The following is a 26,880-nucleotide window of genomic DNA, read 5'->3' on the forward strand; positions in this document are numbered from 1 at the left end:
ATGCTCCTTTGAGACACTCCTTTGCTCGTTCAATTTTTTTTAATCTTTACTATACTTGCTGCTCAAAATATAGTCTCCTCCATATTCAGGAGGCATATGCAGACTAAGTGACTTTGTGCAATTCCTCCAATTAATCTGTCATTTTTGTTCTACAACTTATGTTGATATATTCACCATTGTGCTTTACTGGAATAGTAAAAGCCAATGCAAGCTCTTGAATGGGCACTTTACAGTCTTTCAGACTCAATTCAATAATTTCATACCATTATCTGTACTCTTTGGAGGAAAGAAAGTGGTCAAAACAATTAGCCAGCCACATACTTGCAATTTCATTGTAGTGTGCAGCTGCTTTGTGTTAGTTCATGTGCTCTTCATACATGTATGGCTGTGCAAAACAGTTAAAAAAATTCAAATTGTACACATTCAGTGCAACTTTGGGTTGCTGAGTAGTTTGAAGGAGACATTAGTAGCGATTATGAAATTACAAGTAGCCAGCATGGATTTGAAACTAAAAAATAGAAAATCATGCTCGACAAACCTGGAGACATGGCTAGTGGGGAAATTGTAGTAGATAACAGATGCGAGGTTTAAAGAAATGTAGGCAATGAGAAAAGATTTAAAAAAATGGTGTGTGATTAGAAGAACAGCAAATTGGATTAAAAAGAAAACTAGTTAAAGCCAGAAACTCACCTTTGGACTTAAAGGTAGTTTCTGCTCCTCCTTCCCCCTACCCCCAGAATGGTTCAAAACAGAGGGATTAATTCAAGGTAAACATCTGTACATTGAGATTTTCAGGTTATGTTTGAAGAGGACAGACTTCATTAGACTATCAACAAGAAACGGAGAAGATAAGAAATGGATTAAAAAGTGGGAAATGAAAACCAATGAAAGTGATTAGTGATGAATTTTAGTGAAAAAGATTGCATTCTAATTGGAAGTACAGTCAATGCTGTGGAACAGATTTGTGGGTAAACCATCTTAAATTGCACTTCCCACATTTCAGATCTAAAATTAAATAAAAGGCATATAGGACCAATGTTTTTCCTATGTGACTGGAATGATTTGCTGAAGAAAAAGGTCACCAGGAGTTGAGTGAATTGGCCTGTTTCCATGTTGTACTTGCTATGGATTTCTAATTTTCGAAAGTGGGAAATTCGAGACTCGATGGGCTGTACATAACTAATTTAGATTTATTGGTTTACATAACTGCAATGAGGTTTGCTTAATAATTTAACCAGAATATACAGTCAACTCTATTAACATTTGCAGCAAAACATCAGTAAAGCAAGCCATTCATAAACAGCAGTACTGACCACTAATTTCTATCGGATTTATTTGATGCCAAACATAGCTATAACAGTTACAAGTGAAGCACACAAACACATGACCACCCCGTTCAGGAGTCTGCATAGCCGTTTATATCTTTACACCACATTCACTATGAAAATAAAGAAGCCAAATCATTTCACAATCAAATTTCCTAAAATCAGATCATCTGTTGCAGTGCATTTTTGATCACAGCTGCCATGTCTATCCATGATTTTGAACTATTTCAATATGAAAATAACAAACTGAACCTAACAAACAGTAAGCTGTCCAGTAGTGATTTACAAAAGCAGAAACTGTACTAACACATACAAAGTTAATTCCAAAACAGAAGGATACTTCAAATGGAATTACAAGGCTTTTATCTAATGGAATGGGTTATTAAAAAATTAAATTCATGTTTGGCTATTTTTCTAGTCCAGAATGCAAGAACACGTTCTTCCCTTCTACTTAAACCACTATCATAATAAGAAATCAAAGAAAATTCTTGATCAAGCATTCAGCTCAATTTCAGAGTTAGAAATAAATCGCCATGACAGACAAATAATTTAAAGGTGGTACTATGGAAATATTTAACTTTAATACCCAAGAGCGAATTTTATTATTCTCCCACTACCATAATCATGAAAGAACACTCCCTGGCAAGAGCAAACTCTAGTCTTCTTGGTACTTCTCTAGAACTTTAGAAATGTACATCATTTTCATTGACTGGATTCTTTGGATTGGATGCAAAGCAAATGGTTTATTCCATTTTAATTCGCTGGCTCGTCATTCTATAGATAATGCTATCATAACCAGGATCCATGTTCCACAGGTTGTAGGCAACGATGATCACAGCTAAAGCCAGGCCTATCATCAACCAGAGGACAATATTGAACACAACAGCATAGTTATAGTTGTATTGGTAGGCCAAACCATATGTACGACTGGGGTCATTCTATAAAAGAAAACAACAAAAAGGAGTCACTAGAATGTTGTTACTTCATTATATATTTTTGAAAAAATATTACACTGCAAGAAGGATCAGTTAAATATTTTAATTTTAATCATCTGTTTAAGCAAACATTTAGTTATTCAAAAGAAAACTATTCAGATGCTATAAACCTGAAAAAAAAAACAAAGAATACTGCAAATTCTCAGGTCTGGTAGCATCTGTGGAAAGAGCCAGCCTCAAAAAAAAATTTAGTATTTCTTTCAAAGATGTATGAATACCATGTGAAAAAGGTATGTAGGAAGGCTTTAGACATTTGCACTGTGGGACTAATATGTACTATAAACTTACTGTGGATGGAACCTCTAGGATAGATCGAGTCTTCCTCACAAGGGGGGCATCAAAATTCTTTACAGTCAACAATTCGATCACAGCATTTCCACTGTAAATGGAGAATACCTCATCTGCAAACTAGCAGAAAAAGAAAGATAGTTAAGTAAATGTATATTTCCCAACAGATACCAATCTCTACAAATTTAAATTTAAAACAATGAGATCATGCAAATTATGTGCAAGTTACAAAAGGATGAAAGTTTATAGCCAGTGAAATTTAAATTTTTCTAGAACAGATTTTAAACAGACAAAGTCAAGAAACACTCAGTGACCAAATTTCCTTTAAACTTAATTTTTCATTCTACATACTGATAATTTAATAGTCTTAAAATGCTAATTACCTGGAACACTATCATTCCGCTTGAATATATTGGCTTTAACACAAAAAAAAGTCTTAAATACGCCCCTCAAATTGTAGAACAGAAATTTCAAAACTAAATTGAGGTGGTAATCACCACAAAATTGATAAAGGAAATGGATTTTGAAGAGCATTTCAAATAGGGAGGGAGGTACTTTACACGTGGAACCTCGGCAAGGTTAAATGGTTGGTTGGCACTGGGGGAGTCAAAAAGACACAGAATACATGAAAGGACAGAGTTGAAGGAATTAACAGTTTGGGAGTGTTACATGTCAAGGCAAGGTTAGAGAAAGGAATGGACAACCGTTCTGGGATTTATCTACAAGGAGAATTTTACACGAAGGTTTGTGGGACCAGGAGCCAAATATAGGTTAATGACCAGAGTGGATTAGCATGACATGGGCTTGAGAGGATACTAACTGCAGAATTTTGGATGAAGCTGAAGTGGTTGATGGAAACTGGAAATCAACCAGTAGAACACTGAAATAGGCAATTTGAGAAGTGGACTAAGGTAGGGGTTGAAGTTTGAGAAGATTTGTAGCTCAGGTTGTGGATGAGGTTTTAGATTTGCTTGCCGAGCTGGTGTTTGATTGCAGATGTTTTGTCGCAGATGTTTCGTCACCCTGCTAGCTAACATTGTCAGTGTGCCTCGGTGAGACGTTGGGTGTTCTGTCCCACTTATTACTTGTATACCTTGGTTTGCTAGGGTAGTTGGTATTACTTCCAGTTTTATTTTTCAGTGGTTTGTTTTTCAGGGGTCTAGTTCAAAGTGCTTGTTGATGGAGTTCCAGTAATATTGCCAGGCCTCTGGGAATTCCCTGGCACGTCTCCATTTGGCTCGTGCTATTATGGATGCATTGTCCCAGTTGAATTTGTGTCCTTCTTTGTCAGTGTGTATTGAGAACAGTGAGAATTGGTAGTGTCTGTTGTAGGGTAAGGTAGGGTTGGAGGAGGGTGATGAATACCATTTTGCATGCAATCACTTGCAAAGGTTTCTTTGACAACACATTTAAACCAGTGATCTCTACTACCTGGAAGAACAAAGGCAGAAATTACATGGGGAATATGATCTGAAAGCTCTCCAAGTCATAAAACATCATGTGAAATCTATAAATTTTTTTCCCCATTGTGGAACAATTCTGGAACACTGTATGAAGTTCACAAAGATGGTTTACCACCACTTCAAGGGCAGTAGCGTCAGGTAATAAATGCTTATCTGCATACAGCCCACAAGCAAATATGAAAAATGCCAACTGAGACAGAAGTACCAATCTATGATCAAAGGACATGGATGGAATAGAACATGGCATTATGGTCAAGAACTGTTCCAACCCAAGATAATGGCCTTGAAAGTTAAACAGAATCAGCCGTTAAAAGGCATGTAGTTTATGTGCACAAAGATAACGATCTTACCAATAGTTAGCTGCCATAATATGCAACTCTTCCAGAACTGAATATCCAAGGCTGATAGGAGGTGGTAGAAAGTAGAACAGAGTATCAATTAAGTTTTACAAATGATGTGACCAAGGCACAGCATGCAGATAAGGAACAACAAAGAGCCAAGAATAGTTTCTTGGTGATGAAAGCATTGTTGGAGGCAGGAAGAGAAGCCAAGTTTGGTGACATTCTAGCTACAATCCAATAGCAAAAAAATGGAGAAACCAAACAAGAGCAGTCCTTTGAACTAGGTGGTGTTCAAGGAAACTGGTATAGTCAAAATGTACAGAGTTACAGGCAGGTTTAGGATCACTTGCCTCATTTTTTGCTTTTTTGTCAATGATTCAGAAGACTCATTTGCAAGTTATAACGGGTGACCAGACTATCAAAAATCCACACAAGGTATTATATTTTGACTTTCACAGTGGAAAAGGAAAATGAAACCTGTTAGGCATTTGACAAAGAAGAGTGAAACTATTTCAGAAGACTTCCACAAATGGTTACCGTGAATGCCATATTTGAAGTTGCTACAAACATCTTGCTGAATCAAGTCAACAACAAACCACTCCTCCAAGAAGAAAGTGTAGTTGTTGGACGACGACAGCAGTAAGGTTGCCCATGTCAGATCCCAATTGCAACTGATCTCAGATTTTAAAAATATATCAATTCATGGGATGTAGGCATCACTAGCTAGGCTAGCTTTTATTTCCAATCTTAAAAGACCCTTAATGGTGGTGGCGAGCCATTGTCTTGAACTGCTGCAGGGACAACCATGATGCTGCTAGGAAAGGAGTTCAAGCTCAGTGACAGTGGAAGAGTGACAATATAGTTCCAAATCAAGATGGTGTGAAACTTGCAGGGAAACTGTCAGGAGATTTTGTCCCCATGCATCTGCTGCCCTTAGGGAAGTCAGTTTTGGAAGACACTGGTAAAGGAACTTTGGTGAGTTACTGCAGCACATTTTGTAAATAGTGTGCACTACTGTCATTGGGCATCAGTGAAGTGAGTGAACACTGAAGCTGGTGATGGGTTGCCAACCAAGCAGGCTGTGTATTGCTGGGTAGTGCTGAGATTCTTCAGTATTGCTGGAGCCTAAATGTACATTACCTATTACATTCCAGACTTTTGCCTCGTATGATAGGGAGACAAGTGATGAATTACTCAGTGCAGATTGCAGTTAAAAGAGCAGCACCACACCCAAGAACAAATGGCTCCGAATAATGCCTTGATGTGTTTTTCTTGATGGAAGCAGGTGCTACGTACATTTTCATTTCATTTCTCGTGGTAGGCACAGTAGATGCAACATAAACGATACAAATCGCCATTTCTCATGCTATTCAAGTAGTATGAAAGTTGAACTGTGGCAGAACTTTTGATACAACAGCACCACTTTAGGAAGTTCAATATTGTCTTCCAATTTTTACCCCCTCTTGTCCAGAAAGCATTCAATGCATCCTGGAGATTGAATTCAATGGGTTGTAGTTATCCTCCAACAGGTCAGCTAAATGAGCATAATCCTGGGACTGTGCCAATCTGAATGAAAACAAAAAAGGGAAGGAGAAACTCAGGAGGTCTGGCATCATCTGTGGACAGAGAAACACAATCACATATTGCTCTCAAAGTTAAATCTCTTTCAAAGTTAGTATTAGATTTCAAAATGTTAACTGTTTCTCTCTCCACGAGCTGCTGAACTTGCTCAGTTTCTCCAGCATTGTTTTTATTTCAAATCTCCAGCACGTTTTGCTTTTGAGTGTCATCAGGATCTCTGACAAGGACAAGAATATCAGCAGAAATATGTACACTTCCCATAGGATTACTGCACAGCAGTCAGAAGTGGAAACATCTGCTCCTTCTCTAATCCAGGGTGACTGTAGACAGTCATTGTATTTCTGATGCAAGATGTGAGATTTTTATATATTGTAATATCATTTATCTCAGAGCTTGGATTCTGAGTTTGTGGCATGTGGCATGTGGGATGTGGGATGTGGGATTTGAGTAGGGGCTTAATGAAGGCATGATTTGATTCTTAAAAGTAAAAGAGGCTGGTACTGTTCTTAGAGGCTAATGGGAACTTGTTCCCATTGAGAGGTTTTACAAATGAACAAAGTAAACAGTGTAGAACATTATGTTTCAGTTAGAAGGATGCAGAATGCTGTTTTTTTTTTTTAAGGCTTAGGAGAAACATCCATAGCTTGAAGGAAGCTTTTTGGTTTCAATTTGCAGAGGTTTGGTTGAAGCTGAACAACTTCTCCTGAAGGGGGATAGTTTAGAACTGTTAAAGGAATGGATTACTTCAATGCAAGGAGTTTAGTTTGAAAGTTCACAATCAAAATGCTTGGTTAAAACTCTGAAGGGGTTGAGAATTTGCAAAGATTTAAGTTCAGTTGTATGAAGACAAGAAACTGGCTCAGCTTCTCAGAACCAGGAATTAAAGCTTCTGTCAAGTTAAACACAATAAATGATGATTGAGAAACGGAATTTTCTCAGGTGTGAATACTGAGGTGGTGTGCTATTGGTTTTAATGAGATTGTATTTTCAGGCATTTTTGAAGCCTGAAACTTGTGCTAATTGAAATCGTCATTAGTTGTAATGAATGTGTTTTATTGTCAATAATCAAATCTGCAGCATTGCATGCTGGTGTTCTGACGAATGGCCACATGACAAAACAACTTGTCAAACCAGATTTCAGTCTAGATCTGACTTCTCCAGTAATAACATCAACTAGAAGCATAAACATGGTCTTCTTGGTTTAAAGACAAACAGGCAGAACTTACCCTGTGAGGTGGAAGCAGTTTTTGTTGTATTCCAAGTGGGAGTCACAGAAAGAGACACTGGACATCATCCTGCCTCTTTCAGCTTTCGCTGATCCGGGCTCAGAATTCAGTAGTTGATTCCCAATGAGTCTGCCGAGAATATGAATTAGGTGATTGAAAAGGCAATTAACAGCCTTTTCAACCATAAATTCCTTCTTTGCCAACAATGCAAAGCTCCCATGCTGTGTCTGCAATTTGCTAGAGTCACCAAGGCAAGTGCACAGCAGGAAGACAGTTTCTTCAGTGAAACTGACAAGCAGAGACGGCTTTAATTAGTTACTTAGAACAGTACCAGCTATGGCAGAGAGATTTCTGTTTAAAGCACTTGAGTGCTTTTAGTACTTGATAAGTGATTGCTAACTTTTTGGAAGCACTTCACTCACCTTCAACTATATTTCATGGCTAGTTTTTAAATGTGGAATGGAAACAGCTCATGCAGTTCCACCTCTGCTGAGGGGCAAGAGCCAGAAGTAATACTGTACCAATAGTTCAAAACAGCAACAACTGCAGTACCTTTTTAACTTGTCAAATGGATGTCCAAAAACAAATAGAACTCTGAGATCCAGTTGGAAAAAAAAGGAACATCCCAACACAATCTACAGATAAAGGATAAGCTTTCTTGACACATCTAAACAGCAGTGCCTCAGACTCCCATGACATCTGCAGCCGCCTGAAATAAGACCTCCTTTATAGTGAAGCAGGTGTCGTGCATCATTACTAGCTAAGGTACTGTCTTTGCCAGGTTCCCCATTCCAATGGGTGTCTGCACTTTGCCAAGTGTGCAAGGAGAAAAAAAGCAATGCTATGCCAATGTCCATTAGTATGCAGAAGTGGAGGGTCATTGTGAGATATGGGAGCAAAACAGGAACATGCTGAGTCTGAGTAATTGCTGACAGATGAGGATGTGAAGTGGCTGCAGAAAGAATAATGAGGTAGCTTCAAGGTGCATTGATCTGAAGAGCACTGTACAGGTGTATGCCTGGTAATCCAGACTGTAGAGTTTGCCATACCGGTCATGTTCTTGTGCTCCCTTGAACCTAGAGACACTTGTCTTGCTTCTACTTCTGCCTGGTTGGAGAAGCGATCCTCTTCCTCTCAGCTTTGGACAACAAACACTCCAAAATGTCACCTCAGACCCCTCAGCAGAAATGCTAGCTTAGAGAGAGACTGGAGTAGGATCTTCCCAGCCTCCTCTCCATTCTTGTGGTTTCTGCAGCCTCAAAATTCAAGTGCAGGTGAGCCCTTATAACTCATACCACAGTTCCTTTCATTAGAAATTCTTCCTTTGACAGAATGATACAATCTACCTGCATTCACTAACTGGTGGTGAGGTGGGATGCTAATGACATTGCATTGGAAGACTTGAATGGCTTGGTAAAGCCATTAAGAAATTGGGCCACTAAACCAAAAAATTGGTCTAACTGTTCTAGAGACCAGGTCTATCACATTCTGTTCATTTATAGGCGAAGTAACTTCAAGCCCAGCTTCAATATTAGTGTGTTGAAGACAAAGACTTCTATTTAGCATCAGACCTGAGCAGATGAATATCAATGCAGCAAGAGGCAAATTTTACTATTCATTTCAGGCTACAAATGCCAGTATCGAAGGGAGTTGTGAATGCATCAGTTAAGAAAATCTGTTTGAATTACATTTAAAACAATGTTTCCATCTTAGATTTTTGAGAAAAAAAAACGAACATATTGCAGAAACACAGAACAATGACAGTGCAGAAGGCGGCCGTTCTGCTCCGACTGTCTAAACGAGCATTTCACTGAATGCCATTCTCTTGCCTTCGCTCTAATGTTCACGCTTGCCCTTTACAAATTACAGTCCATCTCACTATTGAATGCAACACTGAGCTTGTCTCTATCACACTTTCAAACAGTACATTAAGACTATATCTAGATGTTGTGGGAAAAAACTTTAACATAATTTTACTTCTTTCATTAACTGCTTTAAACCATACCTTCTTGTTCACGATCCTATATACTGGAAATGAGGTCACGAATGTGGTAGGCCAGTACCAGGTGCAATAAGACTTCCTTCCCAATAAGATGAATGAACATAAAATATGAAGCGCTACAGGTTTTTGTACTGCAAGAACCAAACTATTACCATATTGTACATACATGTAAACTTGGAAAGTTTACACGAGGAGACTACTGCTTAATGCCTTCCATCAAGATAGCATACAATGTGAATCAATGCAGTTGAAAGATTTTTATGGAATACAAAGAACAACAGAAGCCAAAAAAAAAAAGTCAGTTTAAACCTAGTTAACTTGAGCAGCACTTTCAACTTGGGATTAATTCGTTAGGAAGTAACAAACATGTATGGCATTTATGCAAGCAGAAATAGCATATCTTCAAGTCATCTCAGCTTAAATATTTACTGAATTTGTAAGATGTTCCTTTGAAATAGCTTTAGAATTGCCAACATCTAATTGTTGTTTTGAAACAGTAATGCATTAAGTACAACTAACTAAATCCAAACTCAAAAAAACCTTGACACTTAGAACATTAGCATTTGTGGACTATAAAGGCTAGACATAAAATTTGTGTTCCTTTGATATTTTAGACTCAATTTAATATAATCCTTATCAATTATTTTTGTAAAATGATTGCAAGATGTATTAACAAATCAAAAATGATAATTTCTGATGGGATATCAGCTCTCAACAGGATGGAACAGCATCTAACAATACTAAACATGCGAAGTAGCTATTTTTAAATTATGATGATATCCAAAGATCTTAAATACTCTTTCAAAAAGATTTGTTACTAGCCAAGGCATTTAGTCACGTGTATCGAGCCACTACCTATCTGAATAAGGGATGAGTTAAAACTGAATCTTCTCACATGTGTTTTATGGGCATTCAAAGGTAGGTGTTCTACACCTTAAGGATGCTGAAAGACATCTGACCTATTTTTCAGGCACCCTTAATGGCCACTTGAGATACTCATTTACATATTGTTGCAGAGTTGGGTACAGTACTTGTGAATTGAGAGGCAGGAACTTAGAATGTGGTGTTTGTAAAATACTGGGAGGTGTTGGGGGAGGGGAATTGCATGGTCCCTTTAAAAGGGAATGTGCTTTTCCTGTGTTTAGAGATTTAAAATGTGTGAGCAGCAGCCTGAAAAGTTTGCAAGTATACAGACAGCACCCAAACTGAAACATTTGTATCAAAAAGGCCATACAATTAGCAGGCCAAGCAGCAGTTTTTTTTAAGCCAAGACTTTTGAATTTAGCCAGTCAATTTGAACCAGGTACTTGGATACCAAAAACCTGATGGTTTATACAACATAGGACCAAACAGGTTTTTTAAAAAAAGAAACCTGATATGTCAGAGGGTATAAAAGAAGGGGGCAATTGGACAAAACCCTGGAGAGCTAACAGCCATCCGCCAAAGCTAACGGCCCTCACCTCTCAGCCTCCTCTACGTCTTGGAGGAAGCACCATCTAACAACAGCATCCCTGACAGAAGAACTGACGGAGAAGGCACAGAACACTCTGGAAGGCATGTAATCTGGCTGTAATTGCAAGAGACTAAATATTTTTTCTCCTCCTCCTCCCCCACCCCCCAATTTTATTTTTATAAGTGGGACTTGTATTTCTTGGAACAGCATACCATTAGAACCTGGCTTTGTTTAGGAATAGTTAGTAGTTACAAGGGATTTATTTGGTTTGTTAATAGTTTAGTTAATTTGTTCACTTAGAGTTAACTAAATTGTTAATTGTTGATTTTAAACGTGAGTATCAGGGGTTTATTTTATTTAACCACTAGAAGTTGCTTAAAAAAAAGCAGGTTACACCATTTTTCATGCTCCTTTTACAGATTTTAGGGCAAGGTGCTCCTCTTTAGGTGTTTTGGTTTTAGTTCTCAGGGGCAGGGGTGAATCAACCTCCGCTTCATGACAATATATAAAAACCCAATCAGTTTTATACACTTTGCTGAAACAGGATCGAGATTTCAGAATTTAGTGTTCATGGTCATGACAGGTAAATAATATTCAAGATAATTAAAATGCCATGCTCACAAACAGGTGAAATGAATTCCAAGTTCATTCCTTCCTGGTGCATTCCCCCTCAGTTGTTAAAGAAAAAAATGCCTATCACCCTTTTCTGAAGAAAAACATTAGGAGAATAAATCTTGAAATTTCATTTTATAATTGGCGTGAGCAAATTAATCGAAATCTATTCAATCACATCTTTGTTTACCTAATCTGCAGGTAAAGACCTAAACATCAAAAAGCATGTGTTGTGTAGAACTCCTACAGCAGATTGAATCAGGATCCAAAATATATTGACATAAATCCAAAATGACATCAAATGAAACACAAGATTTGTTTTGTCCAAAGCAAAGATGCTGAATACAATCTGTAAGATACTGCACTTGACATCGTATTAACCTCGGGTACACTGTTGGTACAGTGTTAAAACCTTTTCTTCCGAAAATATTCTATCCATACATATAGGTTGGGGAGCAATAGAAGCTAAAAGGCATTTCTATAGAGGCAAAAAGATGGAATTAAAAAACCCTTCAAAAATATTCTTAACCTCTAGCTTGGTAATAACTGAAAATTCAATTTGTTAGCAAGATGATATCTGTGGAGTAGCACAGTAAAGTAAAAATCCAAATAATGTTATTTGACCTTCTGGATGACTGAAGCAAGGATTTGGGCAGCATCACGGAACTGTTGGGAGTCCTGCCCATAACGCTTTATAATCTCTTCCAGTCCTGCCAGTTCCAGTGAATATAGGGCAGGTGAACGGTCCTTTGCCAAACGTTTGTGCCTGTATAGCTGTGGGAATATTTTACATCCAAGGTTACTTTTTTTAAAAATTGTTGAGTGAAGTCACAATAACTTTGTGTTGTAGCCAAATAGCATTGAGGACCGTCAGAGTATGTTGGCAATTCACACATGCTTTTCTTGAACAGGAGTTCAATACCAATGTATAAAAGAAAATTCACATTTGAACATCACCATGAAGAGAGATTTCTTGATCTGAAACACTGGTGAGACATACACACTCCGAACCCTCCCAACATTAAATCTGCAACCTGCTATTCGATAACCAGCAAGGTGCCAAGTTCCCAATGTTATTGATTGAAAAGGGTTTTGTGTTTACTATTCAGAGTTTGGCCACTGTTCCCTGCCTTTCTACCATTTTGGAAAGGAACATACTTCTGGGGGACTTACTCCAATACCATTTCTACAGTATAATTGGAGTTCCATGACCATGTCAGATAGATAATATTGCCAAGATCACCCCTAAAATTACAAACTTTATACATTAATGAATTGAAATCAATTCCTTCCCTTCCTGACCATCTTTCTAGGCGATATTATTAATTGTTTGGCCAGAACGTTCCCCTGTAAGAGAGAGTAATAGTCTTTTTAAAAAAAAAAAACTTAATACCTGTTCAGCTAACAAATACTACATCTACCTCCCTGAAGTTACCTCTAAGATCGTTGACCATGTTTCAACACTCAGTCCAAATGCTTCCAAGATTGTTACACTGCTATAAAGTGCCTTACTGAAGGCCCAAACCAAAAGAAACATTTCAACTCTGGCAATGATGCACAACAACTTCTCTGCAGCCCTAAAACACAATTAACCACACCATCCTCATCCATTCTCCAGCTCTATAAAATTACTTGATTGCTTTCTTAGTGGTGATCTCCACCAATGCTTTCTTCTTCTAATCTGATGTCAACTGCAGTTCCACTGGGGTCAATAGTTAGTCTCTGCTCAATCATCCGCAATTATACATATATTGGTCTCCCTCTAATCAAGTCCACAACTCATCTTTCTCTAGTTCTTCCCCTCATGACTTCAGATATTAACACTCATCAGGTATTGTTCCCCACCTCTTTCAAATTTGTTGCTATTAGCCTTCTATTGAAAAGTCCCTCAGTTCTTGCAAACTAATGCCCTACCTCCACCTTCCCTTTCTACTAAAAAGAGTTTCAACACACAGTCACCTTCATAACTATGCCAGCCTTTCCTGGGCCTTCATCCTAGGGAAGACAGGTTGTGGTGTTGACATCATGGAACTAACAAATTCGAGGCCAATAGCTCAAATCTCATGGAATTTAAATTCCATCAGTTGCCACAATGAATCAGGAAAAAAAAAAGCTGAAATTCCACCATTGAGGGACAGCATAGAAACAGGCCCTTCGGTCCCACTCATCCAGGCTGACTAGACATCCCAATTTAACCTAGCCCCATTTGCCAGCATTTGGCCCAAATCTCTCTAAACCTTTCCAAATGCCTTTTGAATATTACAATTGTACCAGCCTCCACGACTTTCTCTGGCAGCTCATTCCATACATACACCACCCTCTGCGTGAAAAAGTTGCCCCTCCGGTCCTTTGTAAATCTTGTCCCTCTCACCTTAAGCCCAAGCCCTCCAGTTTTGGACTTCCCCAGCGTAGAGAAAAGACCTTGGCTGTTCACCCAATCCATGCCCCTCACGTGTTTATAAAACCTCTATAAAAAGGTCACCCCTCTGTCTCTGACGCTTCAGGGAAAAAAGCCCCAGCCTATTCAGCCTCTCCTTGTAGCTCAAACCCTGGCAACATCTTCAAATCTTTTTTAAACCCTCTCAAGTTTAAACAATATCCTTCCTATAGAAGGACAACCAGAATTGTGCGCAGTATTCTAAAAGTGGCCCCACCATGTCCGGTCAGGCCACAACAACAATGCACTGACCAATAAAGGCAAATGCACCAAATGCCTTCTTCACTATCCTGTCTACTTGCGACTGCACTTTCAAGAAACTATGCACCTGCACCCCTGGGTCTCTGTTCAGCAATACTCCCCAGGACCCTACCAAGAAATGTACAAGTCCAGCCCTGATTCACCTTACCAAAATGTAATACCTCAAAATCTATCTAAATTAAACTCTATTTGGCACTCCTTGGCCCATCTGATAAAGGTCCCCTTGTACGCTGAGAAAGCGTTCTTCACTGTCCACTACACCACCTATTTTGGTGTTATCCACAAGTTTACTAACCATGCCTCCTATATTCAGATCCACATCATTTATATAAATGACAAAAAGCAGCAGACCCAGCACTGATCCTGTGGCACACCACTGGTCACAGTCCTCCAGTCCTAAAATCAACCCTGTACCAACATCCTGTCTCCTTCCTTCACACCAATTTTGTACCCAATTGGCTAGCTGCCCAGATTCCATGTGATCTAACCTTATCAGCCAGTCTGCCATGCGGAACCTTGTCAAATGGATTCACTAAAATGAGCTTAACAGATGAAATGGTATAATTGATAAGTAAATAATTTACTTTATCCTAAAATTCAAGATCTTTCACCCCCTCATTTTACGCTAAAATTCAAGCTCTTTGCAGTCAGGGTCTCTGATCAAGTCATTAGCAGAACCCAAGCATTTCCTTGAATGAAAATTTGACTTTTAATATGCAAAAAGTATATTTTCAGAATCAACTGGAAAGACTGCATCTGTGGCACTCAGATGCTCTAATATCCAATTTACTGGTAATTTAAGAATTTGCTGGCAAATATCTTGCAGCATCAAAAAAAAAAAATCAAAAGACCATATTGGGCTGGTCAAAAAACAAAGAACAATAGTGGGGCTGTGATGACTAAAAACCATAACTACGAGAGTAAGGTGAAAGATATTGTGCACAGAAGCCAGAATTGGATCTTACGAAAGGGGGTACAAAAGAATATCTTCAGTCACTTGCCATCATATTTCATGTGGCTCAGAACCAAATTTTGTTTAATAGCGCTCCTCTGGATAGCTTTGGGTCATTTTACAATGTTGATGTGATGTAAACTAAAGTTGCTACAGTGGACAACCAAAAGTGAGCACAGTGTGGATGATGTCAGATTTTTGAATGAATTAAGGTTTATGGAAGGACATTGAGATTAATTAGACTGGGTTCATAGATTAAAAAAAGTAAGGTGATTGACTGGGTATGGAGTTTGAAACTTGAATGTACATTGATACCAGGTGGTATCAGTGAAGAGAGTGTACATACATATATGGCAGAGGCTGAAAACCAATCTAGTCTTCCTGGTGTGTTCAGTTGGAGCACATTTTAACTTATTCCACAACTTTGTATCAGTCAACCTATCTAGAAGCAGAGGATTGGGTTGAGCATTGCTGTCTTGTCATTAAGAGTCAGATGCAAAGAAGAGAAAAACAAAAACCCAAGGATGGATTATCACAATGGCGATCATGCAGGGACAGGAAGAGACGTCACTGCTGGAGATACGCTAGCTGTAAATACAAAGTCGTTAGAACAAAACTGAAAATACCATGTAAAAGCTTAACACTGCAGGAAACAAGGCTAACTTCACAACCAGATGGTTATGCTCAAAGAGCTTCCTGTTATTTACAATCAGGAAAATTACTGCAAATTAGAAAGTATTGTGCTCAGCCAATAGCACTAAACACAGCATTCAAAGTCACACTTGTTGGTCACCTGTATATGGGCTTAATTTAATAAATGCAATTTTTTAAAAACTGTTGTTGCTAATGGCAATCTGCATTAAAAAGTGACACTTTTGCTTCAATGAACTTATCTCTAACTTACCAATGCAGAAATATCATGAAGAACTTGCAATTCTGAAAGGAACAGAAGGTCAACCTAATGAACAAAACAAGGCTGTTTGAAATCCTTTAGGAGAAATAGATTTAAGTGAATATTACATATTATACTATAGGGAACTGTTTAAAAATTCCCTATACCTGCAATAAAACATGGGTCTACATTAATTGCATATTGAGAACTTGCATGTTAAAGTTCTATCAGCTTAGGTTATATCCATAGGAGTTTCAATGCCTTATTAACACATGCCATTTGAGGCAATTTAATCATTTAGATCACTTCTGGATACAAGCTTCAAGAATTCTTTTCAGATATCTTTGAAAGAAAATTTTGAATTATTGATACACAATGACAAGTCAAAATATTTGTTGCACCAAACCCTTAAGACGCAAATGGACTGGATTGGAATATATTAAAAATCTTTTCCTCCAAAGCACTACCTAGTGAGAATTCTTTGGTTATATAACGCATCATAATTAACATATTAAAAAGTAAATGGTGGCACTGCAGCTCAGTGGTTAGCACTGCTGCCTTACAGTGCCAGGGACCCAGGTTCAATTCCACCCTCTGGAGACTGTTTAGAGTTTGCACATTCTTCCCATATCTGTGTAGGTTTTTTCTGGGTGCTCCGGTTTCCTCCCACAGTCCAAGGATGTCCAGGTTAGGTAGATTGGTCATGGGAAAGGTAGGGTTACAGGGATAGTGTAGGGAGTGGGTCTGCATGGGATGCTCTTCGGTGGGTCAGTGTGGACTCAATGGGGAGAATGGCCTGCTTCCACACAGTTGGGATTCTATGGTACGGAGTAGAGACAAATAATCTAAATAAAAATCAGTGCAACAATTAGGGGAGGGGATGGCCTAGGTGGTATTAAATTGCTGGACAATTAGTCCAGAAACACCGTTAATGTTCTGGGGACCCAGGTTCGAATCCCACCACAGATGGTGGAATTTGAATCCAATGAAAAAAAACAAACCATGGAATTAAGAGCCTACCATGAAACCATTGTCAGTTTCAGACCCACAGCAGAGCAATGTGGCTGACTCTAAATTGCCCTGAAATAGCAATTGATACAATGGAATGGCTTGCTAGGCTATAAAGTCTCAAAGAAATGAAACCAGATGGATCACCTGGCTTTGAGCTAGGTGCTAAGAAAAAAAAAGACAACAGAAGTAGCCTTGCTGACTCTGCAAAGTCTTCCTCACTAACATCTGGGGCTACTGCCAAAAAACTGGAGGAGCTGTCCCACAGACTAATCAAGCAACAGCCTGATGTAGTGACTCATGGTATCATACCCCTCAGACAACATCCCAGACACCACCATTACCATCCCTGGACAGACCCAGAGGGGTGGCAAATGTGTTTCACACAGTCAGGAGGGAATTGCCCTAGGAGTTGTCAATATTGACTCCAGACCTACAAAGTCTCCTGGCTTCAGGAGAAACATGGGCAAGGAAACCTATCAATTACCACATACTGTCCTCCCTCAGCTGCATATCAAGCAGCACTGGGAGGAAGCACTCAGGATGGCAAATACAGTGTAGTCTGGGTGGGGGGGATTGTTGTCTTTAGGTGAATTGGAAGGAGTGCAAAAACATTTAAAATTACCTTGAAAGAATTCAGTCGAATGATAGGCACCTAATTATTTGTCGATAAGCCTTTTCAACAACTTTGATTCATAAATTTAGGCATACAAGATGATTCAGGTCTTAACGTGTACTGAAACTATTAGTAGTTTGTATTGTCTAACCTCTTCAGTAGGTTAGTATGTGGTGTATAAAAGTGGCATAGTGAAGTCCATGACAAGCCCCTATCAAGTGTTTTCCACATGAATAATTTTTGGTTGGTTGCATTTCTGACATTTGAGCCTACAAGTCAAGCTATGAAGAAATCCACAAACCATTTCTTTTTTTTTTTATTTTTTGAAAAAAATGGTACGCTCAGTCAAGCAATCTCCATATTTATGGCATACTTCAAATTTCCAAGTCCAAAGAGCTTAGGAGGAAGCTGAAACACCAAACTTTACGGACCAAATCTCCAGCTAAAATAGCATATCTGACAATTGCTGTACAGGTGTGATAAGGAGGGGAAAAGGAAAAATGAATAAGCTTTTCCCGATTTATCCAGCTAGAACTGCCCTATAGTTTGGTTATCGTTTTGTAGGTTTGACACAAGGCAAAGTACCTGCAATGAAATCCCCTACTTCCTCTTACCTCATTATTTTTATTCAGACTGTTATGAGGAAGCAAGCCCAGAACAGAGTCCTCCTGAAACAAGCGGTTTCGCATCTGTCGTAATGTCACAGGAAGATCTTCAAAAATGGTATTTGCCTTTCCCACCATGTACAGTCTCTAAAAAATTCCACAAATTAACCTTGTTATTATTTAGTTTCTCAGAAATTAAATGTTGAGCTCCTAAAATTCAGTTACTGATTTGTCAATTTTGCTCTTATCCAAACACTAATCACCTCCCAACCACGTGTGTCCCCTGCACTGGACAGAAGTCATCCTTGTTTCCTAATCCTGATCAGTCAAAATCTCTTTCAAGTGTGCAGTGAACACTAAGAAGTCAGTGTGACTGACAGAATTTGAAAAACTGAATTCAATGAATTTATACAAATCCAAGTACTGGAGAACAGTCAATGCCCGTAGAACCATAATCCAGCAATCATCTTTAGCACGGCAGAAAAAAAAATTGCAAAAGTAAAATAAAAATGCAGCTGGAGCAGATGCCATATTGGAATTTCTATCTTAGCATATTCATTGCACCAAGTAGAACATGCAAATACTTCCAAGTGAATCCTGGGCCTTCTGCAAATTCTGAGCAAATTCTAATGACTTTTCACATTGTCAACTCACCTCCTCACTAGGAGTTAACTGCAGAATGACCGGTGTTTCTTCAGAGAACAGCGAGTGGATAGAATTTGAGATACTATCCAAGGTGAAAGGGACTGGCTACAAACGAAAAGAAAAAGTAGCCGTCATTCAGTTCTGATTAAGCTCCGATATATTCCCGTAGAAGGTCAAAACGAATAAAAGTTCAGAAACAATTTGAATACAAGGATTTGTCATCTGTCCCCACCACACAGTACAAAAAGTTGCTGCAAATTAATCAGTTGCATACAACAGCTAAAATAGTGACAAACCATGGCTTTTATATGAATTACTGACCAAGAGAATTATTCAATTTGTTGATCTGACAAACATACCTGGTATCAGCTAAACATTGAGCAATTTCTTGTTGCAGCATGCAAAAGCCTAAATTTGAATGAAAGTGGAGGGAAAACTGGAGTTAACAGCTAAACCAATCGTAACTATCACAAATTACCCCTTTATGTTCAGAGGACATTTCAAAAGGGCCATTCACAGTTTATACAACAATGAGAATTCGAAACAAGTGTTGCTGTGGGTTCTTATCAAAGCAAATCGGTTACATAAATCCTGAGGTTGCATACTACTAAAGTTACATTTCCCCTTCAGTTCTTAGAAAAATGGAGCACATGTTCAACTTGGTTGCTTTCACCAGATTCTAGTGTCACCTTGGGACACAATGAAAGATGCAACTGTAGCCCCGTATGGACAGAGGGAGTTAAGGAGTGACAGTTGATTATTTGAGCTGACATAATTCTAATACTAGTTGTGACTTGCATTCTTGCTGTCATTGACAGCAGTCCTAATGTTGGTTAGCAATGCTGTAAAATAAACAAAACTGCAAGCACAAACCATCAATTGTTCTTTGGCTGACCCAAGCCAGAAAAGGAGAATTAGACTGCTGTGCTGCCACCATTCTAGATTTTCAATGAGGTTCTAGTGATTTAACTTACGTTTACATTACTTCCATGAAATAATTTATAGTCCAAATTTACAACAACATATGCAGGAGTCAATAATTTAGATGAAATGTAATATTCCTGCCAATTTATATATTAGAGGATTACGTCCAATGTAGCAGATAGGCTCAACAATCTTCAGCTGCTTCATGAATGACCTTCCCTCGATCATAAGGTCACATGGGGATTTTTGCCGATGATTGAGCAACGTTCAGCACCATTTGCAGCTCCTCAGATTTGAAGCAGTCCATGCTCAAATGCAAGATCTGGACAATATCCAGACTTGCGATGGCAACTGGCAACCAACATTCACCCCCACACTAATACCAGGGAATGATCATCTAACCACTACTCCTTGATATACAATTGCTTCACCATTACAGTCTTCAATAATTCACATCCTGGGGTTACCATTGACCAAAAACTCAAATGTGCTCGTCACATTACCACAGTAACAAGAACAGCAGGCCAGTGACTGTGAATACTGCAGAAAGTAACTCATCTTCTGATTTTCCAAAGCCTGTCTACCATCTACAAGGCACAAATCAGGAGTGTGATGCAATATGCCCCACTTGCCTGGATGGGTGCAGCTCCAACAACACAAAGTTTGACGCCACCCAGAATAAAGCATCCTGCTTGACTGGCACCATACTCACAAACAAACATCCACACCTTCCACCACTGACAATCGGGAGTAGCAGCATGTACTAGCCACAAGTTGCGCTGGAAAAATTCACTGAAGATCCTGAGACAAACCTTCCAAACCCACAATCACTTCCATCTAGAAGGACAAGGCAGCTCCCTCTCCAAGGGCTTCGTGGGTATACTTACATCACATGGACTACAACAGTTCAAAGCAGAAGCTCACCACCACCTTAAAGGACAACGAGAGACAGGCTCTAATTAACAAGAATGCTGACATGCTAGTGATACCCAGAAGCCACGAGCGAATAAAAAACACAACTCCAACAGCAAGCATTTATATAGTACTTCTGAAATTTTCTGACACTCTCCAAATATGCTCTTGAAATAGGCGCACGGAAGCAGAGCTAAGCCATAGGCAGAAAGTTCAAGAGAAGTGACCAAAAGGTTGGATTAAGATTGTGCTTTGAAAAGTTGAGATTAGAAACAAAAAAGACTTAAATGGAGGTAATTAGGGATAAAATTCCAAGGAATGGCATTAAGATACATACAAGAAGGCAGTCGGAATTGATGGATGCACGTAGGGATAGTAGAGAAATTTAATCCTATTGGAGAGAAGGCAAGGCTGGGAATACGTCTTAAGATGAGGAGCTCAATTTAGAAAAATATACTGGCATGCATTTGCAGCTGACAAACTCCAGTTTTTACTTTGAGCACAAATTAGGACATTCCAACAGAAATATGCTTGCAACTATGCTACCTACATTTTAGGTACGAGCTAAAATGAAATGTAATCACAAACATAACTCACTGTGAACCAACATGACCAGGCAAAGAACATGACTATTTCTTTTAAAAAAATTCTAGATGCATTCAAGAGCAATAAACTGGTAGTTTTATGAATACAACTAGAACAATGCTTTTCAAAAACGTTACTTTTAAAAGAAGGGTGCCCATCCTCCATTCATGAATCACTTGATTTAAAATCCTTCTTGCTATGCCTCACTGGGCTGGATGCTGGAAATCAAGACTGACTCTTCCAGAGTCAGAGTCATCGCAAAAGTTTAAAATGCAAAATTCCCCAACTTACTTGTCTTTAAGATCAGTTTAACAAACTATGGACCATGTACTTAACAATAACCTAGATTTATTATAAATGGACTCTAGCGTACAGATCACTAATTATAAACCATTGACATAATTGCTAGTTAGAAACCAACTCCCCCCACTACACACAGATACAGAAAAGAAAAGCGGAGGAAAGGCTGAGAAGATCAATGGTCTTTGTTTAACAGGGTTGAACAAGATATGGTCCTTTTGGCTCGTTAGGACGTGCCGCTCCTTGGCTCTCCTTCATTTTACTAGTCTTCAGGAGGCATGGGGTGACTGGTTAATATTTATAAAGAGTCTGAGTGCTCAATTAAAAATCAGAGCTTATGACAACTGAGAAGGAAAAATAAACTGGCTACCTTCAGGCTTTTTACTGTGGACCAAAACAGTTTCTTATTCTATTTAGATTTGATGGGTTTTGCCAAAATGTTCACACCCTTGGGCTGTTCAGTTACCTGGGAGCCACTCTTATTGGCAGGCAGAAGGCCTTTGTCAAAAACTGGTCACTAGTCTACAGACTAGTCAGCTATTTGCTGCCAGCCAAAACACCACCTTTGGCTGCAGCTTATCTGAAAACTAGGTGTGCTCGTTGCCATAGAAAGGCTGCCAAAACCCCTCCCACTCTGGTAATGCTTTCCTACAACCTCTGTCGCTAGGTAGAGGATGTAGAAGCTTGAACACAGACACCAACAGGTTTAAGAACAGATTTTTCCCTGCAATCATTAGACTGATGAATGGACTTCAAATAATTTTGATCTTGCTAATGTTCATCTTGCCTTGCGCACCTCCTGTGCAGTGTAATCTGTATGCCTTACTCTAAGTGCCCTTTGATCTCTATGTCCTTGTTTGCTGTGATCCGCCTGTACTGCTTGCAAAACAATGCTTTTCACTGTACTTAAGTATATGTGACTACAATAAATCAAATCACTACTGCTTGAAGATACAACTATGTAAACCATACTCGCAACGAGTGTTAGGTTACTTGTTAATAACAAGTACAGCAATCCTTTGGCTTTAAAGCCACTCTTCCCATTCCAGCCCACAATCAAAAATATAGAAAAGATACTCTTTGCATTCTAAAATACACAATCATTTAATAGATATAAATTCACCACATTTCATTTAAGAATACTTGTGGGTTAGCAAACCTAGAACACCTTCCTGAACCAGTGAATTCCAATTGTCACATGTGCACTTACAGAAGGTCCTAATGAATCAGATCAACAGCACAAAAAAAAGACTCTAACCCGCAAAATCTGTGCCTATGAAAAACAACCGCCTAACTTTCTAGTCTCAGTTTCCAGCACTTGGCCCATAGCTTTATGCGCCTTGGCATAAGTGCACATCTAAATACTTATTCAACATTATGAGGTTTTCTGCCTACCACTCTTACAGGCAGCAAGATCGGATTCCCACCACCTTCTGCGTGAAAGACTTTCTTCATCTCCCCTAAACTTTCTGCTCTTTACTTTAAAATCTACGCTCCCTGATCACTGATTCCTCCACCAAGGGGAAAAGTTTCTTCCTACTTACCCTGTCTATGCACCTCAATTTCATATAGCTCAATTGTGTCTGTATAATAAACAAACTAGTGCCTTTCAAACCGTGGGTAATGTCTGCTTGAGTTGCATGATGGGATCCTGGGGTTGAGAGCTCCAAGGCAGCCATGGATGGAGTGCAGCAAAGTCTCCTTTCAAGCAGCTATGAAGCCCCTTTAAATTCTTATTTTTTTTGTTTGTGACCTCTGTCTAATGGACTACTCTAATGTTTTTTGCAGCAGCAATCTGGTAAAGTGTCTAGTAAAAGGTAGGTGCTTCCTTTTGAGTGACCATGCCTTTCATCAACACACCACCTTCCCAAAATGACCACGACACCACAGCCCCATTTCTTTGCCAGTAAGGATTAACACCAGGATTAAGGCCATTAACACCAGCTACCCCCTCCCCCCCATCTCAATTCTTGTATCAAAATTTTGACTCCCCTGATCACAATGTCTGAGGCATTAGAATGGGGTCACACTGGGAAAAGGTTTGGAAAGCACAGAAATAGACCAGAATGATAGCACCTCACCAGTTCCTTTTTACTCTCCTGTTCTACCCCTCAAAATAGCTTGGATGTGGTTAAAGTTCAGTTGCTATATTAACGATTATTTTAACTTCAGGCAGAGTAGCAGATCTTCAGGAAGCTTCTTTCCAACTGTATATTGCACACAAGTAACCACGAAATGTGTGTAAAGCTTTGCTTCAGCTACTATTTCAAAGCTTCATTATTAGTTCTAGGAAGGCCAACTTATTTTCAGAATTGTAAATCTGAATTAATATATTTCAAACATCAAACTGGACTCAAAGCTAAATTGCACAAATTAAAAATTCCATAATTCATTTTGAAAGTCAATTATCATCCATCCAGTTTAACTGGATCAGTTATTCCCACACTGCTAATACCAAGAGCAAAAGGAACGGGAGCAGGAAATAAAGATAAAGATGCCCCACTATTCGATAACATTACTGATCTGCCCCAAGCCTCAATTCCTCTATCATGCAATGAGGAGCTGGCTCTCCACTTGCTAACATTTCTAAAATCTACCTACTTCTCTCTTTAGATACTTTCAATAGTCTAACCTCCAGAACTTTCTGGGGTAGCGAACACTATACATTCACTACCCTGGGGGAAAAGAAATCTATTTGCACCTCAGTTTTATGAGTATCTCTAAGTAATAACCTAAGAACCTAATTTAACTCAACGTATTTGAAGTTCCTTTTATGTAAGACAAAATTTAGCACTGCTCATTGTATTATGAATTTTCTGTAGCATGAAATAAGTTCAAACTGAATATATCAAAAATAAAACAAATGACTTATTTGTACTTGAGAAACATTGAAACAAGACTCAAGGCTACAATAACTGTTGAAATGAAGTATTTCAGTCACCTTTTAACTATGAATACACTCCACACACAAGTTATTCTGTTAATGCAACAGATAAATGCATTACATGACAGAACTCAGCTGTACAGACAAAGGTTCCCTGGTTCAATTTCCAGTGTGCACTAAGTTGGCTTCAGCTGGATTCCAGCGAAGTCACTCATTTGCCACAGAATTTCAGATAGGGCAATGGAACAGGTTGGGTGGGAGGTGGCGGCAAGTTCTTTGGCGATTTCCTCCTTTCTCTATTATCCAGTGGACCTGAAAGTGAGCGCAAGTGCAAGTGTAGAAAGGAACAAGACAACGCAACACAACACAACAGCAGACTTGTCATTTTTAATGTCTGGACAATCCGAGTAATTAGAAAGAAAATGATAAAGCCAGATTACAGGAGGTTATGCTAATGCTTAACAAAGTACAATGGCAAGCAGCAGCCTGGCAGCATGAATTTCAACTTACATCAGGACAGTTTTCAGAAATGTCAAATAAAAATGATGCGAGTGTAAAGAGAGATGAATAAACAAATCAAGATTGAAGGAGGGGTGTCGTCAAGTGTAGATAAAAGGTTAGATCACATGGAATACAGGGAGAACTAGCTACTTGGACACAGAACTGGCTTAAAAGGTAGAAGACAGAGGATGGTGGTGGGGGGTTGCTTTTCAAATGGGAGACCTGTGACCAGTGGTGTGCCACAAGGATCAGTGCTGGATTCACTGCTTTTTGTCATTTATAGAAATCATTTGGACGTGAGCACAGGAGCTATGGTTAGTAAGTTTGCAGATGACACCAAAATTGGAGGTGTGGTGGACAGCAAAGAAGGTTACTCCAGAGTACAGCAGAATCTTGATCAGATGGGCCAATGGGTTGAGGAGTGGCAGATGGACTTTAATTTAGAAAGGCAAATCAGGGCAGGACTTGTACGCTTAATGGTAGGGTCTTGGGGAATGTTGCCGAACAAAGAGGCCTTGGATAACAGGTTCACAGTTCCTTTAAAGTGGAGTTGCAGGTAGATAGGATAGTGAAGGTGGCATTTGGTATTTGTGTCTATGTTGGTCAGCGTATTGAATGTAGGAATTGGGAGGTCACAGTGCAGTTGTACAGGACATTGGTTCGGCCACTTTTGGAATATTGCATGCAATTCTGGTCTCCCTGCTGCAGGAAGGATGTTGTGAAACTTGAAAGGGTTCAGAAAAGATTTAAGGATGTTGCCAGGGTTGGAAGGTTTGAGCTCTAGGGAGCTGGAGCTATTTCACTGGAGCGGAGGCTGAGGGGCAACCTTATTAGTAGATTATAAAATTATGAGACATGGATAGGATAAATAGACAAGGTCTTTTCCCTGGTGTGGGGGGTGGGAGGAGTCCAAAAATGGAGGGCATAGGTTTAAGATGAGAGGGGCAAGATATAAAAGGAATCCAAGGAGCAACTTTTTCCACAGAGGGTGGTGCATATGTGGAATGAGCTGCCAGAGGAAGTGGAGGCTGGTACAATTACAATGTTTAAAAAGGGATCTGGACAAGTATATGGATAGGAAGGGTTTAGGAGGGATATGGGCCAAATGCTGGCAAATAGGACTAGATTTTTGCAGGATCTGGTCAGCATGGACAAGTTGGTCCAAAAGGGTCTGTTTCCATGCTGTATCTCTCTATAACTCTGACGATGACAATGGAAGACAGATAAAATCAATAGCAGGTTAGTGGACAGTCAGCAATTGGACTGCAGCATGTGGAAAAATTATGTATCCATTTTAAAAGTCAAATATTCTATTCCTATCATTATACATTGATGTTACGGCATTTGCGCTTAAAAACCAAATGAGCAGAAATGGTTGGAGTACAGGAATTAGATTTCTCTAATACAGGCTGAAGAGATAGTACATATTAAACAGGGGTGCTACAAGAGTAATAAATTACAACCATAGGGATTTATGATTTGGAAAAGTGACAGGAATTTTGTGGGCAGATACAAGATTCCTCATATTGCAAATTGATTTCTTATGGCATTTCAGAGAGTTGAGACTTTAGGTGAAGCCCTGTGTAGGTTCCCAAACACCTTCCGCTTTAGCTTAAGCCCTTCCTAAATGCACTCGCAAGTACTTTTGCAAGAACAACAGTTCCAGCCTTGTCCAGGTTCAAACAGCCCAGCTCGTACTGACATTTCCCCCAAACTAGTCCCGATGTTCCAGGAATATGAAACCCCTTCCCCCAACACTCCAACCACTTATTCATCTGATATATCCTGCTGTTTCTGGCACATGGCACTGGCAGTAATTCACAGCTCACCACCTACCTTTTAAACTTGCTTCCGAAATCCCTATATTTTGCTTTTTGGCCCTCATCCTTTTTTGTTTGAAAAGCTATGTTGTTGGTATCGATATGCATTACAACCAATGACTGGTCACCCTCCCACTCTAGAATGTCCTGTAACTGCTCAGAGACAGCCTTGACCCTAGCACCTAGGAGGAAATGTACTATTCTGGAGTCTTAGACAACAAGGTGCAGGGCTGGATGAACACAGCAGGCCAA

The 26,880-nt window shown here is 39.2% G+C and overlaps 1 protein-coding gene across 1 annotated transcript in view; it reads right to left on the minus strand.

Annotated features, from left to right (window-relative positions):
* Nucleotides 1-1,316: 1,316 nt before the first annotated feature.
* Nucleotides 1,317-26,880, minus strand: part of atp6ap2 (ATPase H+ transporting accessory protein 2) — a 44,518-nt gene continuing 18,954 nt past the window's right edge. Inside the window, exons 4-9 of the mRNA XM_020527810.2 lie at nt 18,712-18,807; nt 18,067-18,204; nt 15,841-15,894; nt 11,911-12,060; nt 2,609-2,728; nt 1,317-2,263 (exon numbers count right to left, since the gene is read on the minus strand). Of these exons, the coding sequence (XP_020383399.1) occupies nt 2,069-2,263; nt 2,609-2,728; nt 11,911-12,060; nt 15,841-15,894; nt 18,067-18,204; nt 18,712-18,807 (753 nt within the window). The 3' untranslated portion in view covers nt 1,317-2,068. The remainder of the gene's footprint in view (nt 2,264-2,608; nt 2,729-11,910; nt 12,061-15,840; nt 15,895-18,066; nt 18,205-18,711; nt 18,808-26,880) is intronic.

This window comes from Rhincodon typus, chromosome 11 (genome assembly GCF_021869965.1).
Source record: "Rhincodon typus isolate 14 chromosome 11, sRhiTyp1.1, whole genome shotgun sequence".
In the NCBI taxonomy this organism is placed as follows: Eukaryota; Metazoa; Chordata; class Chondrichthyes; order Orectolobiformes; family Rhincodontidae; genus Rhincodon; species Rhincodon typus.